This window comes from Acartia tonsa, chromosome 14 (assembly GCF_053477335.1).
Source record: "Acartia tonsa isolate MP-2025a chromosome 14, ASM5347733v1, whole genome shotgun sequence".
In the NCBI taxonomy this organism is placed as follows: Eukaryota; Metazoa; Arthropoda; class Copepoda; order Calanoida; family Acartiidae; genus Acartia; species Acartia tonsa.
In genome coordinates this window covers 35,519,650-35,538,743 of record NC_137273.1, presented here as the reverse complement: position 1 = coordinate 35,538,743, position 19,094 = coordinate 35,519,650, and the positions used below count along the sequence as shown (strand labels likewise).

Below are 19,094 nucleotides of genomic sequence, written 5' to 3'. Positions count from 1 at the left end.
ACATAAAATGCAACGATAAGATACTTTTGTAAGTAGTAACTAAGCCTTATGGGGGACTAGAGGATCGATATTTTTTTCAAGGGGCGGTTTTTCTTTGAGAGGTGGTGGTAGCCTTCCCTCAAATAGTTAAAAACCTTCCCAGATCTTTTAACTAACATCACTGTAAAGTAGAACCATATCAGTATAGCGGTTAACGAGATCTTAATCTCCTACGACCTCCCTAATTTTTAAAGATATTGTATAAACGTTCAAATTTTATCTCATTTTTACACAAAGATTTATATTATCTTGTAACAGAAGGAACATGCTTTGAATTTAATTTATAATTAAAAAAGATTGATAAACCCATTAAATAAATTAAATTAAAGTTGTTTTATTCCATACTATAAAAAAAATATTATAGTCTACTATTATTCTTTAATGATTTGGATTTTTTAAAAATTTGTTGCAAATTTAGTAAATACGGGATACTGTTCAAGTACAATACTTGCATTTTTAGGACTTGAGTATAGGGATGTTTCACTTATAAAATTGTACCTTTTTGTCCTAGGAATATTTATTCCAAAAATCAGATGAATAGAATAACTAGATCATATAAAAATAGTTGTCAAAAGGTTTACGAATTAACATTTGTAAATCGTACCTATCTGTTATAGTAATCACTAAATTTGAAATTGATAGAACAATTCTAACATGCCTAAATTAACGATGAGAGCTATCTGTAACAGATGTTTTAGAAAAGCAACGCGTTAAAAAAATGTAGTATAAAAAATACTCACCAGGCGGCGTTTTGGTTTGATCAGGGGCCGGTTTTGTCCGTTCATCTTGTAGTACAGACCACAGGCATTGCAGAGATAGTGACCGTTACCGTCTCTCCGCCATAACGGTGTAGACGTCGCACCACAGTTAACACACTCACGACCCTCTGAAAGAAATAACGATAAAATGAATAATCTAAAAAAATTTGCGGAAAATTTGAAAATTTAAGATTAATTAATTTTCTAACTTAAAACAACTAAAAAATCAAAAGATTAAAAAACATGCAAAAAAAATAACCAAAAAAATTACCAGCGATGGGTTTCGTTTTAGATTTTGATGGGTCGGAAAATTTGTTTTGAAATAACGAGGAACTATAATTGTAGTTATAGCCATAATAGCCTGGGGTAAAATTCATTTTCATATAATTGATTGATTGTTAAAAAGTCATGAGGCATAAAGTTTTTTTTTAAGCTTGAAAATTCTACGGAAAATATGGGTCCCAAACTGATGTTATCCGCTGGATTAGAACCGGTTCTTAGTCATACTCAAAAATCATGTATAGCATCGAATTTCTGGCAATTTTCCACGAATATTAAAATAAAAATCATAAAATTAACACCAGTTTTGTTAGCCTGTGCCTTCGGGCACTCGGGACTAGCAAAACTGATCTTATAATATTTTAATATCCGCGGAAAGCTGTCTAACACGATGCGAAAAATAACTATAATTAAATGTTTTCTAATGTAATGATTTAATAAATTATAAAGTAAATAAAATAAAATAAAAAGGGGAAAATTAATGAAAAAAATCAACCAAAAAACAACTAAAAATGAAAAATTCCTGAGTTAGGAGATTCTGTCTGACTTGAATACGAAGATGCGGAACCTAAACAAAATAATAAAATAAAAACAAAATAAAAATAAAAAAACAACGTCAGTAAAACTTGTAGAGTGTCAGAACATAATATGCAGAATATTTATTTACATTAGTCTAAACAAAATCAATAAAAATTTGTTGCAAAATTGTTTAATTACAGGATAATGTGTAAGGACTGTTATATTTTTGGACTTGCTTAAAAGATGCTTTGTAAATTGTTGTCCTAGGAATCACTTCTCTAAAAACCAGATTAATAGGATAATTTTGTGGTTGCTACGCTTTCTAAATCGTGCTTAACCCCTTACAGTCGGGCCCCTTGCCGCACCTTAATCGGTGGGGGGGGGGGGGGGGGGCGTTAGAGCTAGAGGGCTAAATCTTTTTGTGCAAGTCCATGGTTTGATAATGAATTTCCGACCTTTTATAAGTCTAAGTCTATTTTCGCTTCCTTCACCCTTTTATTTAACAACCTTTGTTTTTAGGTCTTTTCAAACGGCTGTAACTTTCTTATTTTTGAAGCTAGAAGAAATTTTTTTTCCAGAAAATGTTTTTATCTTTATGTAAATTTTACATTAGAAATATCAAATATAAGTTTCAGCGACCGCAGCTATACTTTGCAGCTGTCAGCCGCCGCAGTCGGCGGTCGGCGGGAAAACGGCGGCGGATCTTCATGAAATTTTAATACGTTATGTAGACATGTAAGAAAAGATTAAGTTTAAAATTTGAAGTCTCTAAGTCAAAAATTACGGCCACAGGAGCCTTTTAAAGATTTCTGGAGACCTGGAGGATCAGGACCTGGAGGATCATACCTGGAACTTGAAAGTGACTTGAACACCTGTATTTTATATAAGGATGTACTACTAGAGGATTTTTTAGTATTTTGGTATGACAAAATGCTTTGTTTTAGTCAAAAAAATATTTTTGCTCTTTACCTGGATGACCCTGCCAGGTTTGCTGGCATCCTGATGAGAAAAAATTCCAACTCTCAGTTATGTGTCATATCCATACTTAAAAAGTCAAGCAGTTTGGGCTCTTTATCTTTCACACACAGAAAATGAGATAGAAAAAAACGGATGGGGGGGCGTTCAACGCCCCCCCCCCTCGACCGTTAAGGGATAACTCTTTAAGGAATCATTATGCAAAGTTCGAAATGTAAGGACATATAAATTTGTAGGATAATTATGTCATATATATAAGATAATTATGGTCAAAATATTAACGATTATAGAGTTCCTATGCTTTCTACATCATACATAACTGTTTTAGGATTCATCCTGCAAAGTTGAAATCTATAGAACAATTCTAACATGACTAAACTAATGTTAAGAGTAACTTTTTAGGACGGACGGAACCTAATTATAGAATAGCTTCGCTTTAAAAATAATAAAACATCTTATTTACTTTTTAAATTGAACAACATAGATTTTAGATAAACCATATTTGGCTAAGATTATTGATTCAAGAAAAAAAAAGTCATATTTTGGTCAAGCTTATTAAAAAATATTAAGACATCCAACTTATATCTTGAATTGAGTCATACTAAAAAGGTTAAATGTTATTAAACCTTCACTGGACTTTACTGCAAAGGAGAACCATACTGGTTCAGCGGTTAGTGAGATCCTTTGTCACACACACACAGACAGACAGACATACATCCAGTTACTTTTATTGAAGGATTTATGTTCATGAATTAAGGATTATTTCATATTATTTTTTCTACCCTACCTTCTTGAATTTTCCTAGGATAGCCGAGACCCATTTGTAGTAAATGTTCAGCACTGGGCTTCATGTCTATATGAGAGTCAGGGTGGAGCTCCTCCCCACCTCCATTATCAAGTATCTAGATAGATAGATAGTGAGATAGGTAGATAGATAGATAGATAGATAGATAGATAGATAGATAGATAGATAGATAGATAGTTAGATAGGTAGATAGATAGATAGATAGATAGATAGAAAGATAGATAGATAGATAGATAGATAGATAGATAGATAGATAGATAGATTGATAGATAGATAGATAGATTGATAGATAGATAGATAGATAGAAAGATAGATAGATAGATAGATAGATAGATAGATAGATAGATAGATAGATAGATAGATAGATAGATAGATAGATAGATAGATAGATAGATAGATAGATAGATAGATAGATAGATAGATAGATAGATAGATAGATAGATAGATAGATAGATAGATAGATAGATAGATAGATAGATAGATAGATAGATAGATAGATAGATAGATAGATAGATATAAAGATAGATAGATAGATAGATAGATAGGTAGATAGATAGATAGATAGATAGATAGATAGATAGAAAGATAGATAGATGGATAGAAATATAGATAGATGGATAGAAATATAGATAGATAGATAGATAGTTAGATAGATAGATAGATAGATAGATAGATAGATAGATAGATAGATAGATAGATATATAGATAGTTAGATAGATAGATAGATAGATAGATAGATAGATATATAGATAGATAGATAGATAGATAGATAGATAGATAGATAGATAGATAGATAGATAGATAGATAGATAGATAAATAGATAGATAAATAGATAGATAGATATATAGATAGACTAAAAATAAAGACATGACTTACTTGATCAGAAGTCTTGTACATGGAAGTATCTAATGGAAGAGAAGTGGGTGTAGATGAAAGGCCGGGTGATTCCTTAAAAAATAATTGAATAAAAAAATCTTCTAATTTTACAGAAAAAAAATCTTTAAAATGTAAAACTGTTTTATTGGAATTAAAAAATGGTTTTGCAATTAAGCCATGAATAACATTTTATCAAGAAATGATAATTTTTAGCATGTATCGTCAATAAATCACTCGGTATGTCATTTTTCGTCAGAAAGCACTCAGACGCACAGACATACCGACAAACTAAAATTATGAAATAGATACGCTATCAAAATTTCAAAATTTTACCTTAGGAGGTGTCAGAGGGTAGCCAAAATTTGAATATCCTTTAGAGTTGGTGTTGGACCCCCCGCCGCCCGAAGCAAAGGCGGCCCCCCACGCCATGGAGTGCAGGGGGGAGTAGAAATTCGACCGACTATCGCTCATACGACCTAAATTAGAAGAAAAATTGTAGGGTTGCTACGAATTCGAAATATTTTAAACAAAAAAAGAATACATAATCCTCATAAATAAAAGTAATGCTTTTTTTGCCTCAACCTTTAGATTCCAAAAATTACTGAACTGATTGAGTTCTCCGTTTCAGGAAAGCTTCAAATAGGTCTCACTCAGGAATCAGGATGGTTTTAGGCTATTGAGATTTAGATTTAAGCCTTGTGAAGGTTTTAGGCTATATTTCTGACACATTCTTACCCCTTTGAATTCAGAGCTCCTGAATGCAAGGGGTGACTCCGCTATTTTTTTTTTTTTTTATAAAAAACGATTTAAAAAATAAAACATAGTAACGTATTATTATATATTTCTTTTTAATGAAACTATTTTAAGAAAAGCTAGCCATACTTTTGATAATCGAACATATAATCTTACAAAATTAGGCGGAAAAAAACAACAGGAAAAAAAACTTTGCTAATTAACAATGATAAAACATATTTTTCTGTTTTGCTTTTTGCGTACTCAAGGATTATTTGCTTAACCGTGGAAAACTTATTTCTACAATTTTTCTATAAACATCTTATTACAAAATGTAGACGTGAATGGTAAAATGTTCACTATTTTTAAATAGGGCTTCAAAACCGATTAATAACCACTGGATTAGAACCGATTCTCCGCCATATCGAAAAGTCATGTATAGAATCGTATTACAGACAACGTTTTCACGAATATCAAAATTAAAATAGGCTCCTCGGGGCTAACCAAACTGGGGTTAATCTTATAAATAATTCTTCATTTTAATAGCCGCGGAAAGCTGTCTATAATACGATGCGTTAAATAACTATTCCAAAACAAGGCATTTTCCAACAAACTCTAAAAGTAACCTTGCAAAAAATTTGCATTCATTTTGTGCAACTTATATTTAGGGGTGATAATTATCTTTTTTGCAACTTAACAGGGTGTTTTCATACAGTATTTTTTTTTTTGTGTATTTTTTTTGACATCCTGTAATAAAATATGTAGGAAAACACTTAATCCTTTTATCAATATCCAAAAAGGGAGGGGACTTTGGGCTAGTAATTATACTAGTACCCAAAGTACTGGGAACTTTTACTGATTTTGATTGGTTGGATCAATAAGTTAAGCTTTCAAACGTTTCAACCACTAATTGTAATCTACAGAAGGGGTAATTTTATTATCATTATTAGGGATGTACTTCAATTTATCATCCATTGTCTTATCCCTTAAAATTCCTGAATACAATGTCATGAACGCATTGGCTACTATTTTTGTATATTATTGTTCTTTAAAAAGGTGGTTTGATAATTAGGGTGACTTTTTAAAAGCGAAGCTTTTCTATAATTAGGGTCGGTCCGTCCGTCCGTCCGAGATAGATAGCTTTTTTTCGTTAATTTGGGCAAGTTAGAATTGTCCTATCGATTTCAAACTTTGCATGGTGATTCCTGTAGTAGTTAGGTACGATTTAGAAAGCGTAGCAACTCTATAATGATCACCAAAATGTCCGTACGTCCATTTTAAACATGTTCATTTTTTTTACTTTTTTAACAACAAATTTTCATGTGATCTTATTATCCGTTTGATCTGATTTTTGGAATATTGATTCCTGGGACAACAAAAAACAATATTATAAGCAAAGCAACTCTATAATCAAGTCCTAAAAATGTAAGTATGTCCATAAACATTATCCTGTATTAAGCCGTTTTTCAACAAATTTACTTACAATTTTGCTTCGACTCTTATACTTTTATATTCTGATTATTCAGTTCAGACACACGTGTTAATGTCCGTTTGTCCTACCGTTTCAGTGCTTCGATTTTATGGATGTTGTCATCCTTGTTGCATTATAAGTAACGCCTTTTTTACTGTCAATCTATCTATCTATACAATTATTTATCCATCTATCTATTTAAAAGCAGGGGTTTATAGAACGTAAATTATTCTGGTACTCAAAGTTTAAAAAAAAATCTTAAAATCTTTATAAGTTTGTACATACTAGAAGTGTCCAAACTTTTTAACCAATAGTTTTAATTTTCAATTTTATCATTTGGGATGTGCATAAATTTATTATTCATTGTCTTATCCCTTAAGAACTAAAGAAAAAAGTAATTTATAAAATAAAAACAATTTTCATGTATATCTTACCAAATTGCTTTTATTTTTGGTATATAATAAAAATATCAATAAAAAATTACGAATAAATTATAAGTTACTTCAATTGCAAAATTGAGTTTAATGACCTTTTTTACAAACGTTTTAGTTGATTATAAAGAAATACGCTTAATTGATAATTTGTCCTATTTTTAAAATGTCTTAAAACTTAAACACCTGACTGCGATAAGAAGATTATTTTCAACTGTTAAATTTTTACATATTTGCTTGCATATAATTTTTTATACTACACTAGCGGCTTCGCCCCTAGCCTCTTGGGGAAATGCCCCAAGAGGTAATTTAACAAAAAAATAATTAAGTATTTCTGGTGCTGCCATTTATTTTAAAACAGTTTCCCAAGAAAACTATTTTTTTTTTTTGGGGAGGGATTTTCATTTTTTAAGGGGGGTTAGGGGTGTAAGAAAATAGCTTAAAACCACCACAGAACCAATAGGTATATACCATGAAGAGTAGAATCCGATCGGTTCAGTGGTTACCGAGATCTTAAGGGACAGACGGACAGAGAGACATCATTTTACTTTGTATTATAGATAATTTGTACTTTCTCTCCTAACTTTAAGTGGACCTTTAACCTCCCCCTCCCAAACACATGTCTAAACCCTATGGGACTATCTATCTATCTATCTATCTACCTTGTGAAGCTACAGAACCATAGGCTGATTGGATAGCGGCAGCTTGACTGTAAAAAAATTTGTGTTATTATAAAATTTACTTTCAAAAATAATTCTGGTAAAAATTTAATTTTTTGGGGAGAGTAGAATAAACCCTACCCCTCTTCAAGAGCAACCTTAAATGGGGTGAACGTTGGAGAATAATCTAATAACACATGCCTAAAGTAGTTGGAGGTAGCGCCTCCAGTATTATTAATTCCACCACTTGCTCCAAGATTATTAGCACCATTCTTGAAATATCCTGACAATCATAGATAACTATAAGTAATTAGCAGACAAAGAGAGAGAGAGAGAGAGGGGACAATGGGCTGTTAATTACACTAGTCTCCAAAGTTTTACAATAACGTTTTCTTATTCGTTGGATTAATAAATTTGGGGACTTTTAGTGAATTTTGATTGATTGGTTTATTAAGTTGAGTGTTCAAACGTTTCAACCACTTATCTTAACATACAGATGGGGTAAAAATGTGTGTTATGATTGTGAATGCGTAGAAAAAATATTTCAATTATTAGCCATTTATAATTTTCAAACGGGGTTAGGTTTTGTGCTATTTTTAATGTTCTAAAGTTATCTTTGCCTTTGAAATATTCTTCTTCTTCTCTATAACTTTCAGGATCACCCTCCTGAAATAAGAATTATAGAGTAGCTTAAGATTTCACTAACCGCTAGATTAGTATTGTTCTCCTTTACAGTGAAGCTTCTTATAGGTCCTTCATATGTTTATGACTATTTTGGGTTAGGTTATCTCCTCCCTGCCAAGAGAAATTGCTTCTAGAACCCCCCTCCAAATTTAAAAAAAATTAAATTTAAAGTTAAGGGTTAACTTACTCTCCCTCCATCCCTAATGCCCCAAGAGGCATATAGGAGCGAATCCGATATAAAAAAAACATGGGAAGACTTGCACAAAAAGGTTGTAAAATGAAATGAACCTGTGGAGATTGAATGCTGGGGCTGTGTGAGTTCTGGTGTACGGGGTCGTGGGGTGAGGGGCCATCCTGAAACAAAATATATCTATCATACAAAGTAGAATGATGTCTGTCTGTCTGTTCTGAAGCTTAAGATCTCGCTAACCACTCTGCTCATTCATGGAATATTACAAACAAACCTCCTTTCAAATATAAAAATATCATTACCCAAAACACTACATATAGTAAGTGGACGTATGGCTATCTAATTTGTCCTTTGAGTCTCTAAAACAGCTGCAACTATAAGTGACTTTAGAAAGTCTAAAAATTGATTCTATGCGGTGCAGGTATCAGGCTATTTTTCTGAAAAATTTGGCCCAAACAATTTCATTACAGGAAAAAATCTCCCAAAAGTAATCGAAAAATCTTTTCTAAAATCCACCAAAGTTTAAAAATCTATTTCAACTTTGATTGATTTGAAAGTTTTAATTCTGCCAAAATAGTATTATACATTTAAATAAAGAAATAATCAAAATATGTTCTTCCATTACAGTAAAAGTAAAATAAATATCTATAAAAGCAAAATATTCGGTTCATAAAAAAATACTTTAATGATAACTAGCGAATGCACCATTTACATTTAGAGGATCTGTATTCTAGGGGGTAGAAAGATAGCCTAAAACCTTCCAAATATATAAATCTGAAAATCTAAAATAGACTAAAACCATCCTTGGACCTATATGAAGCTTTCATAAAATTGATTTATTAGTTATTGAAATCTTAATCTTTAGACAAAAAAAAACATTACTTTATATAATAAGATTGTCCTTACTAAAAATTTTATAAGATTCCATCTAATTAAAAATCTTATAGATATGATTGAACATGAAATTTTAAATAAAACAATCTATTTAAAAAAATATTTCTTTCTCATATTTTGATTTTTTTCAATTACACATAAACGTCTGCAAATGATTCTTAAATATTCCCGCAGGGTTTATAGAATAATGGGGAATAAGTCACGCAGGGAGGGGACATCAGACTGTAATTTACACAATTGCGCTGGTACCCAAAGTTTTAATACCACACTCTCTCTTTTATTCTCTCAAAAATATGATTTCTTTTGATAAGTCTTGATTGATTCGTTGAAACTATAAGTGTCAAAACTTTTTTACAAATAATTTTAATATAATAATGAAGGGATGACTTTATTTATCATCATTTGGGATGTTTTTGAATTAATAGTCTATTAATTGTTTTATCCCTTAAGATCAACGAAAATTGTTTTATAGTGGATTTTTTAAAAAATTTAATTTTATCTTTTTTTCATTTAGATATAAGTTTCCTTTTTTCCGTGGTTATTAAAATAAAAAATAATTCATGTTCCTGTGTTGAAATCAGATAGGTCAATCAAAAGTATAGAAATAGTTCACACAATTTTAATTTAGGGTGTCCGCTCTTTGACGAGAGGAGTTGTTGTTAGGTTCGAGTCTTTACCTAGCCAGGGAGGGGACATTGGACTTTAAAAAATGCTGGTACCTAAAGTCTTAGAAATTTGTATTTCTATTGGTTGACTTAAAAATTTTGTGAGGAGATGAGGGGACATTGGACTGTATATTATTCTGGTACTCAAAGTTCTATAAATATGTTAGTCGAGTTGTACTTTGGGTACTGTTGTTAAATTTTGATTGGTTGGTTCAACTTAGCAGTTTTCAAACTTTTCAATCATTAATTCTACCAAAGGGGCAAGTGGTTAATACTATAGATCACAGAATTTTTTTTATGTTAAATTTTATCTATATTAAGGTGGTTTCAGGCTATTTTCTTGGTAGTTCTTACATTATGATAGGGGCACAGTCGAGTCGCTAGTTTTATTAAAAGTTGGCAACTCTGTATATCAATGGAATATCCAGGGATCTCAAGGGATAAGACAGTGGCAGATAAATTGAAGAACATCCCAAATTATGATACACAAAATTACCTATTCTGTAGATTACAATTAGTGGTTAAAATGTTTTGACACTCAACGAATCAACTGATCAAAGTCCCCAAAGTTTTTTAGCCTACGAATAAGACAACGTTATTTTGAAACTTTGGGGACTAGTGCAATAAACAGCTCAATGTCCCCAACCTCCCTGCGGAATACCCCATAATGCAGAGAGGAAGGAGAAAATGGACAAAAATTGTAATGATATTTTAAGTTTTTAAAATTAATTGTCTTAAATAGTTTGGGGACTTATATTTAATCTTGATAGAGTTATACAAACTTTTAGTTTCCTAACTTTTCCACCAATTGTTTTTTCGAAATCGAAAGTGAAGTAGTACACAAATGATCATCCATTGTCTTATCCCTTTGTGTCTCTGATATATATACAATGAATTTTAAATAAAGCTTAAAAATCGATTTAAGTTGTTCAATTTTCTATTTATATGTTTGTTTTAAATTCGTTCGTAGAAAATAGAGTTTTCAAATAGAGTAAAGCTTAAATTGCAAATGGTAAAGCTGTCTTTGTTTGTGCGTTAGAATCTCAAAAACAGATTGATGTACAATCTTAAGAAGGCTTACTTTAGCTCACCTAAGGTCTTTGCTATTTTTTTGGGTAGATTTTGACTCCGATCTCTAACCAAAATTTAAAGCAATTTAAAAATATTTCTAGTCCCGGGGGGGGGGTGGTCGCTCTAACCCTCGGAGGTTCAACCCCTTTGAAACTATTCAAGTGGGACTCATTAACTAACATTAACTTACACTATTCTAACTCCAAAAAAGCATCAAATTTCAAATTTCGAAAAAAATTATTGTTTTTCATGAGATGACATTAAATTATTTTTAAAAACAAATTCTCTATTCTCTAAGTCTATTATTGTAAAATTATATTTGATTATCATATGATGAAATGAATAAAAGACTCGATATTTGTATTTCAAATGAAAGAAAGGCACACGTTAGAAATTGACATATCCCATCTCCCCTCCCCCCACACACTTATCCCCCATCCCCAATAAAATTATAATTCCATTCCAGTTTGGCTTCCAAACCAATTAATATACGCTGTATTGGAACCCGATCTTAATACACCGAAAACTCATGTGTAGTATTGTATTACAGAAAATTTCAAAGAATAAATAATAATCATAAAATTAATACCAGTTTTGTTAGACCGGGCCTACGGCCCATATCGACTTAGAAAAATTGTTTTAATCTCATAATTTTTTTATTCTTATCCGCAGAAAGCTGTCTACAAAGCGATAAATAACTATACCTGCATTTGGCCGCCGGGCAGTTCATTTGTCTGTCCATTTGCTCCTGTCATGCCGCCGCTGGCGGCGGTTGGAAGTCCGTTTGCAGATCCCCCGTGAGACCCGGAGTACCAGCTGCGAGCTTCGCCGCCTTCCATAACTGCCATCTAAAACAAAAATTTCCGCCGTTAATAAATTAAAACAAAAAGGAATGAATTTATTATCATTTGTATGTTACAACATATTTTTATAAACCGAAAGAAACTGAAACTCGCAGCGGGCTAAAATAACGATACCCTCTATACAAACCCTTTTCCCCATTCACTCCCCTCCTACTGTATGAACAAGCTGACCAATAAATGTGTTTCATGTTAGCAACCTAAATTGGCGTCAATTTTTCATAATATCCAAGTATATTTTATATCCATTAAAAAAGTTAGTTAAAAAATCTGTTCACAACAAATTTTTTTTGTGTGGTGAAGCTACTCTATGATTGGGATATTAAAGTACTCCCTTCCGTTCTACATATATATAATTTTTGTTTCGTATAAAATTTCCAATAAAAACTATGAATTGAGTATTGTGTTTAACGAATATGTCAAGACTTTAAGCTTCAAATGAAATAGCCAAAAACCATAACGGGATGTAATGCTTGACTAAAGTAAGAACTCAATCGGTTCAGTAGTTACCGAAATCTTAAGCTATAGACAAAAAATCTTTCATAATATGATTGTATTTTACTATAAAAATTCTTATTTTTAGTCATAAATTTGCAAATTATCAAACCTTTCATTTAATGGGAGGGATTAAATAAATTACTATATTTTTTTTATAGTGATCCTTAGGATGATTAGGAATACTTAAGCAAAGCATTTTTATACTAAGAACGTTTTATTCAATTTTACAAGAGAAATTATTTTTCAGCATGGCTTCGAAACCGATTCATATCTGTTGGATTAGCCGGTTCAAAGTCATACTGAATAATTATGTATTATTACAATTACAATTACTCAGCAGCTATTAAAGCTAGACCTCTGATTTTTCAACATTTCCATCATTACCCGGCATATTTGAGTACATAACGTATCTTTACAAAGTGTCTCAAAATCAGCCAGGTGACGTCATAAAAATGAAGGAGATGAGAGGAGAAGAAACCCCTAAATAAGATGGGTATCCGCATTTTTATGACGTCACATGGCTGATTTATGAGACACTTTGTCCAGTTACCAAAAAGTTCATGTATCCTATCGTATTAAAGACAATAACTTAAATTAGATTTACTCAGCTGCTATAAAAGCTAGACCTCTGATTTTTCAACATTACCATGTTTGTGTATATAACATCCATAGCAGTCCGACTGCTTTAAAGCAGCTTATTTACCGCTTTTATTACTTTTTACTGATTTCCATATATCGATGGTTTTTGGATGTTGTCATCCTTGTAATAGATATGATAATTAGTTATTAATTAGGTATTATTCATTATCAGATATGAAGATTAGTTTTATAGATTATTTCTATATAAAAGTACGGCGATAACTTTAAATCAAATATTATTAGAATTAAATTCATAACCAAATGATAAATTGATTTGTTTACTGAGTTATGTATCTACGGTTGTCAATTTTCTTGAATTAAAAAAAAGGTTTTTATATCCTCCTGTTGTATAAAGTACCATAGAGTGATCAACCCAGTTCATTTAAACATGTTATTGTATACAAGTCTAATACACGGTTTTTCATTGTTTATTTTTAACAAATCTTCAGTTGGTTATAAATAAAAAGACATGATATCTGCATGAGTAAAAAAGCTATGAAGCTTACTACTGAACTGATAAAACTCTCCATTTAAGATAAGCTTAGGATAAGTCCTAGGATAGTTTTAGATTATTTAGTTTCTGGGATGGATTTATGCATTTTTTTAATCACTTCCCCTTCAAATGCAAAAAGCCCCTAGATGCTATGGGCATAGCTGCTAGTATTATATGAAGTAGTAAGATTTTTTGGTCTGTAACTTATGATTTCAATAACTAGTGAACCGTTTGAGTTCTCCATTTTATGAAAGCTTCTCATAGGTCCATGGATGGTTTTAGGCTACCTAATTTTAATATTTAAGCTTGGTTTTAGGCTATTTTCCTACTTTCCTTACTATAGAGAGCAGCCGCTAGTTAAATAAAAAAGACTAAAGTTCTCAAATTTCGAACCTCAGACCTTACCGCGTCATATGTAAAGACATTTAATTGTCAGATGCATGACAAGAAATGAATTGTACAGAAGTGGGAATGCCTTGACTTAACACAGGCATAACCTAATAAAATGCACTGTTAGGGCTTTCCGACAAAAATTATGCACTTAAAGGGTTGGTATGCTTAACTTTAAGTCCTTTGATTTAAATGAAAGTATTTTATCTTCTATTTGCTTATTTAGTTTGTTTAATCTATAATTCAAAGTAAAACGATGTTTGTCTGCCTGTCTAATGCTTAAGATCTCGGTAACGTCTGAACTGATATGGACTGCACTTTTCAGGAATTTATATACTGGTCCTTTGATGGTTTTATGCTATTTATACTTATTTTCATTTTAAATTTAATTGTGTAATGAATCAAAAGCTTACATATTAATCAAAAGTAAATTTATTAAAATCTAAGGCATAAAAACTTTTATAGTTTTAAAATAATTTCAAAAAATTTTAAAAAATGTCAAACGTCATGTTAAAATCTAAGTACCTAAAACAAAACTTTAAAAAAATTTTCATTATTTTTTATTTTAAATTTGGATAATTGAAAAAATCATTGATAATTGATATTTCGTTATTTTAGCTATTTTGATAGTTATTTATCGCATTGTATTATAGACAGCTTTCAATTGATATTGAACTGAAAAAGATTAAAACTTATGTTCGGACCCATATTCATTTATGAATTTTATTTCAGTTTTCAATATTCGTGAAAACTTCTTTAATACCATACTCCTATACATGATTTTTTAGTATGGTTGAGAACCGGTTCTAATCCAGCTGATAATAATCGGTTTGAAAGTCAAACTGGAAAATACATCATCACGTCAATAAACTATATCAAAAATGCGAAAACAAAATATATTAAAAAGGTACCGTTACTTCTAAATTTTAAAAGATATTTTGCTTTTTTCTGTAGCTTTAGATTTTGACCATTACTGAACCGATTGAGTTCTCTAATTTAGGATAGCTTCACATAGGTCCCGGGAAGGATATTTGAATTTGAAGATCTGAATTTGCCATTTGGGATGGCTTTTGGCTATTTTACTGCCCATTCCTGTCACTTCGAATAAAAAATATAAATTTTTTTTTGTCCGTAGCTTAAGATGTTAATAACTTCATCGATTGAGTTCTCTATTTTAGAAAAGCTTTTCATAGGTATTAGGATGGTTTTAGGCTATTTCATTTTTAGATTTGGGTTTTAGGATGGTTTTCAATTTTAAATTACATTTTAAACGAACAAGCTTAAATTAATAGAATATAAATGCTATAATTAAGAATTTTTAAATTGTATGCATAGATTAATCTTAAATTCTTATATGTAAAATTGTGACTTTTATAGCATGTAGAAATATAATTACCTGTTTTAAAATCACTGAATGAAAACCTTTAACCTTTCCTAAGGTCAATGCAAGTCACTAATAATTGTTTAAAAGTTCATGGGGCCATAAAAATCACTGCTTAGATAAATAGTTAATCGTGATCACTTTATCTATTAAAAATCATACAGATTACGTAAACGGTGAAAACGAAAGGGAAAATTTGCTGCTATTCATACATTATAATAATATCCTTTTTTTTCTCCCTTCGCCGATTAGATAAAATTTTTGATCAGATCTGATTGTTGGGGCCTAGAGCTGCTGCTGTAGGCCGGTTGTTACATGTATCAGTGGCTGAGAGATAGATCCACGAGATATATCTCACTAACGGACTTATCTCAACTGTTAGTAGGCCCTTATCTGTGCGGGGTGACGAGATGGCAGGGCGGTGGGGGGGGGGGGGATTTGGTGGAAGCCCCCCCCTCTCTCGACTCTCATTCTATTTTGTTCTGCTCTTTTCAGAGGGTGTGCCCTTGCATATCACTAAAGTTTTTTTTGAAATAGCTAAATATTTTAAAATATGGTAAATTTTCATCATGTTATATTTGCTATTAGCGGCTACGCACCTAGAGGCCTCTAGGGGTACTTGAAGTTGTGTGGGTTAAATTCGACCTCCCTATTTTTATTTTAGTTTTGAAAAGAAAAAGTAAAATTTAAAATTCTAGATCCACTTTTATTTACATTTTTTATACAGGAAGAATAAGATACATTTTTCATTCTTTTAAATTTTATGTGTGGAATTTTGCCAATTGTAGTACTTTAATATTGTATAAATAAGACTTTAAAAAATTTTATTTTACATTAAGAAGATATTTATCTACACCCCTTTCTACCCCCCAATAATGAAAATTTGGAGAAGATTTTGTCCAATGTCCTTGCGTTTTGCAGCTCATTTTCGCTAATTTTCTTTTTTATTCTGTATTGATTGAACACATTACGTTCAAGGCAAAAAAAAGAAATACATTCTAAATTTTTCCTCCTCTTTTTGGCCACAAAATGCATTGATCCCCCCTCCCGATAATTCTGTAGACGGGGGAAGATAGCCAGCAGATAGATAGATAGATAGATAGCCAAGATAGCAAGGAATGGGCTAGTAATAAGAAGAGTGCGTGTGTGTGTGTGTATGGGGTTATCTCGGTGCAAAGGACCGTTTATCTGACATCCGCACCCTCGCAGAGGGGAAGGGTGGGGCAATGGATTACGTCCGTGCAAGAGAACGGGGGTTCGATGCAGAGGGTAGATGTAGAAAATGCGCGAGATAAGATGGAAGGAAATGCGGCAAACAGAGGGGGTGGGGTGCGGAGCAGGGGGAGATTTTAACTCACACACTTTGGGCCAATCAGATTAGAAAATGCGCCAAATGGGCCGCCGGAAATGGACCAATGGGAGTTCGGGTTGACCAGTGGCCAGCCAATAGGAGGGCGAGGATAAAGTGTGGTTAGTTGTGGTGGTTAAAAACATAGATAAAGGTTGAAACATACAATTGAGTAAACTAAGAAGTACTTAATCAGAACATTAAAGCCTTAAATATATCCTATTAAATAAAGTAGTAAGCGTTTTTTGTCTGTCCCGAAGGATCTCGCTAACCGCTGAACCGATATTGTTTTCCATTACAGTGAAGCTTCTTATAGGTCCTGGGAAGGTTTTAAACTATTTTTTGGGAGGGTGTCTTCACCCCCTCCCCGAAAAATATTTTTTTATTCTTTGAAACTCAAATTTAATATGGGATGAGGTCGACTTTTCCCCATCCTAACTTAAGTGCCCCTAGAGGCCTCTAGGGACGTAGCCGCTAGTTATTGATAAAATAATAGCAATAATTTAACCTTAATTTCTTCAATTCTTTACACTAATGTCAGCACCCGTAGAATCTAGGGACTTTGTATTCGAAGGGATAAGGAAGGGTAGAAATAGCTTTAAACCTCCCCAAGACACTAAAATTCAGATTTCAATTAGTTATGCCGTTATCGAAATCTTAAGTTACAAACAAAATTGAAAAAAACCTTACTACTTTATATTATAGGATATTATGTTTTTGACAAATCTTCTTATTGATTAGTCTTTTAATTTTTAAATTTTTGTCTAGAATTATAAAAAGGGGGTTAGTTTAGAAACTTCTACAATGGATGGTAGGAAGGGGGGGGGTGTATATAAATGTATGTACAAATTAATTCTACAATCATATCTTTTAAAGTGGGGGAAAAACAAGGATGACAACATCCATAAAACAAATATTCATGGACATATGAAAAAAGGGATCATGGAAATAAAACCAAGTGGTGTTGTTCGTCGTATTTTCACTGTAGCTTTTCTACTATTTCTAGCCCCTGTGGGGCTTATTTCATAATCCTACGGGGCAATAATTAATATTTACCTAACCTATTATAACCTATTAAAAGCTACTGTGAAAATACGACGAAACCCGCTACTTCGTTTTATTTCCATGATCTGCAAATAAGGGTTTAAGCTTATAAATTATTCTAAATTTACAACAAGTTTTAAGCCATTAGAACGAGTATAGTCTAATGTTTTGGACAGACGTACGGACAGACAATACAAAACCATAAAAGAAAGGAGAGAAGTATAGAGTAGCTTCATTCAATATAAATGGATTTTATTTTTATCGAAGATGAGCATTTGAAAAATACAGTATCACGAATAAAACTAGTTTATAATATTTTACGCTTAAGAATGGATATTGAATACGTGGATATGTTGACAGGCGAAAATTTGTCTTTAATTCAGGTTGCTAATATAGAACTCTTTTATTGGTGAATCGTTTATACAGTCGGAGAATAGGGGATGGGGTAAAATAGGGTATCAATATTTTAGTTATCTGGATGTATCACTATATTAGAGTACAAGACAATCTGGTACAATCCAAGTAAATATATCTATTGATTCTTTTTAGTTTGTATGTTTGAAGGAAAATATCTCGTAGAATGCTGGAAGATAACCTTTCATCATTCTGTTGGACCTTTGTTGGATTTAGGCTACTTTAGGCTTTGGTAAAACCAAGTTCTTATTTTGATCAAATACTTTCTTTTTCAAAGCATTTCTTTGTCGTAGTTAATTTTTTATGGGTAATCCAAATCTCCTTTTTAAAATCATAATTAAAGGGTCGACTTCTCTCTCCCCCACATCAAGAGCCAATAGACGCCTCTAGAGGCGTAGTCGCTAGTTTTGTAAGCAATCTAGCCAGGCCAAAAATGACTGATTTTCTAAGCGCACTACTGTACAATATGTATAGAGTTGGATGATTTCCTATTATAGGCTGATTACGATTATCAAAAGGCCATAAAATCAAATTTTTTTTCCATGTTTACATTGATAGATTGAACCTGCGGCCAGGGACATCCAAGCTTTTTATTTAAAGGGGAGTGAAATGAGGGGTTTCAAAGCTTTAACTTTTTTTATTCTAAAGGGGGATGAAATAAGGGGTTTAATTTTTAGGTGGGTAAAACACCCCTTTATCCCCCCTTTCCCCCCTTGGACATCTATTCCTTCGGCCACTGCGTAAAGTGTTACAAGCCCAGTAAATGTCTTCTTAGGTGTATTATGTAAGGTACGAGTTAAAAATGTATTTTGCTGCTATTTGTCAGGCGGGTGATATTTACTGTAGAGTAAGCTGAATTTGATACAGGGTAAGACCCATCTATTTAATGTTGTTCATTTAGGACTTATAAGCACACTTATTCAATTTAACCAACCAAAGAATTTTTTATCCAATCTTAACCAGACAAATGCCATCTAG

The 19,094-nt window shown here is 32.0% G+C and overlaps 1 protein-coding gene across 1 annotated transcript in view; it reads right to left on the bottom strand.

Annotated features, from left to right (window-relative positions):
* Positions 1-15,663, bottom strand: part of LOC145306460 (GATA-binding factor C-like) — a 42,268-nt gene extending 26,605 nt beyond the window's left edge. Inside the window, exons 1-10 of the mRNA XM_080148558.1 lie at positions 15,326-15,663; positions 11,754-11,897; positions 8,518-8,583; positions 8,166-8,211; positions 7,747-7,828; positions 7,549-7,595; positions 4,586-4,728; positions 4,253-4,324; positions 3,358-3,472; positions 780-925 (exon numbers count right to left, since the gene is read on the bottom strand). Of these exons, the coding sequence (XP_080004684.1) occupies positions 780-925; positions 3,358-3,472; positions 4,253-4,324; positions 4,586-4,728; positions 7,549-7,595; positions 7,747-7,828; positions 8,166-8,211; positions 8,518-8,583; positions 11,754-11,897 (861 nt within the window). The 5' untranslated portion in view covers positions 15,326-15,663. The remainder of the gene's footprint in view (positions 1-779; positions 926-3,357; positions 3,473-4,252; positions 4,325-4,585; positions 4,729-7,548; positions 7,596-7,746; positions 7,829-8,165; positions 8,212-8,517; positions 8,584-11,753; positions 11,898-15,325) is intronic.
* Positions 15,664-19,094: the final 3,431 nt, after the last annotated feature.